The 1,935-nt window shown below is 49.5% G+C and overlaps 1 protein-coding gene across 2 annotated transcripts in view; it reads left to right on the top strand.

The window, feature by feature from the left end:
• The window catches only part of rsf1b.1 (remodeling and spacing factor 1b, tandem duplicate 1), a 16,872-nt gene that overhangs the window by 10,239 nt on the left and 4,698 nt on the right, over positions 1 to 1,935 (top strand). For both annotated transcript variants that reach the window (XM_019869590.1, XM_019869589.1), the window contains exons 9-14: positions 341 to 445; positions 551 to 630; positions 708 to 762; positions 832 to 1,009; positions 1,150 to 1,363; positions 1,838 to 1,912. In XM_019869590.1, coding sequence (XP_019725149.1) covers positions 341 to 445; positions 551 to 630; positions 708 to 762; positions 832 to 1,009; positions 1,150 to 1,363; positions 1,838 to 1,912 — 707 coding nt within the window. The remainder of the gene's footprint in view (positions 1 to 340; positions 446 to 550; positions 631 to 707; positions 763 to 831; positions 1,010 to 1,149; positions 1,364 to 1,837; positions 1,913 to 1,935) is intronic.

Genomic DNA, 1,935 nt, shown 5'->3' with positions numbered 1-1,935 from the left:
GCCCTGCCGCCCAACGACGCCCCCTGCAAACACTGCGGGCTTCCCAACCCCCCGGAACTGGTGAGTTTAAAACAAAAAAACCCGCCGCTTTGTGACAATGTCGCCCTTCTTTCGAAACCATAGCAACCAATTGCGTTTGGAGCTAAATCGTCTCACTGACGTAATTTTTTTTTTTTCTATTTTACACATTAAAATGAAGATTTCATTTTTTCTAATTACAGAAAAAAATACATCACCTTATAATGAATCATTTATACTTTACAAAATAACACATTTGACAAGTCATATTTCAAGATTAATTTTAATTATTTTTATTTATATTTTTTTTTGCGTCGTGCAGATCTTACTGTGCGATTCGTGCGACAGCGGCTACCACACGGCTTGCCTCAGGCCGCCCCTCATGATCATCCCCGACGGCGAGTGGTTCTGCCCGCCCTGCCAACACGTATGTGTTCCAAGATACAGAACACTGTGCGAGGAGCTTTCTCTTTTTTTTTTTTTCCCCGTCTTATTTCTTTCCACTAAAAACCGTGACTGCCTGCCTCTGTAGAAAAACTTGTGCGACAAACTGGAAGAGCAGCTGCTAAACCTCGACGCCGCCTTGAAGAAGAAACAGCGGGCGGAGAGAAGGTGACGCCCCCCACGCGTTTGCCAAAACTGATTCTTGGAAGCGTCGCTGATGCTCTCTTTTCTTCCGCCTTTCCCAGGAAAGAGCGTCTCATTTACGTCGGAATCAGCGTGGAAAACATCATCGCGCCGTCGGTAAGCACACGATCAGGACGCCGAGCTCGTGGCTGTGACCGCGGCTCGAATTCTTTCTTTTTGTCTCAGGTGGTGTTGGAAGAGGAGAAGCAGGAGGTGATTGTGAAGGAGAAGGAGACCAAGCGGAGTAAGAGCTGGGGGCGACGCTCCACCAGGGCCAAGAAGAACATCAGCTACAGGTTCGATGAGTTTGACGAGGCCATCGAGGAGGCCATCGAAGAGGACGTCAAAGAAGCCGGGGGAGGAGGTGAGCTTCCCGCGTCGTACGCGACGAGTGGCGCAAACTATTTGGACATGGAGAGTTTTTATGAATGACATCATTGGTAGTCCCAAACGTGCTCGGAGAATGTGGTCCGTCGGAAAACTTGTCGTGTGAACGGCGTACAGGAGCGGGACGCGGCAAAGACATGGCCAACATCACGGGGAGCAGGGGGAAGGATATGGCCACCATCATCCAGTCGGAGGAGGGCAAGGAGAACGGTCGACCGCCTCGCCCCAACGCCGGCCAGCGCAAGAAGAAGCGGCGGCGCCTCAACGACCTGGACAGCGAGAGCACCGCGGACGACGACGAGAGCGAGGACGAGTTCTGCCTCAGTGAAAGGTAAAGTGGGCTAAGCACGCAAAACCATTTTTAAAATGGGAGGGAAAACAAACATGGGGGTGCACCCCTGTGTGTTCTTGGTTGTGTGAACACAACACAACACAACACAACAACTCGTCTGTCCTGACAATTGTCTTCCAACCGGATGTCTGTTGCAGTACCAAAACTGACCTGTGAGAGGCAGCATAGTGACATCAGAAAATACAATGACTTGGCGAGGAAAAATCGCTTGTTGACTTTGATTGCAAGAGATGAAAATGATCATTATCCGTGTACCACATTTAAGTAATATTGAACAGGTTTATAAGTTCGGTGGCAAACTTTTTCAGAGCAGATCAGGGAGGTAAAAAAAAAAAAAAAATCTTAACACACCACAAGGATGATCACTCAGGACAATCTGTGACTGCACCTTTTATTGAAAGCAGGGGAAAATTTTCACATTCGTCCCGCTTTTCATGATGCGTTTCCTTGCAGCTCCGAGGAAGACTTTGTGGTGTCGGACAACGGAACGGCAGTCGAGACGGACTCCAACGGCAGCGACGACGGCAAGCGGCGCTCGTCCGAGCCGCGCA

Source organism: Hippocampus comes, unplaced genomic scaffold (genome assembly GCF_001891065.2).
Source record: "Hippocampus comes isolate QL1 unplaced genomic scaffold, H_comes_QL1_v1.1 scaffold109, whole genome shotgun sequence".
Classification (NCBI taxonomy): Eukaryota; Metazoa; Chordata; class Actinopteri; order Syngnathiformes; family Syngnathidae; genus Hippocampus; species Hippocampus comes.
This window is presented reverse-complemented; position numbering and strand designations above follow the sequence as displayed.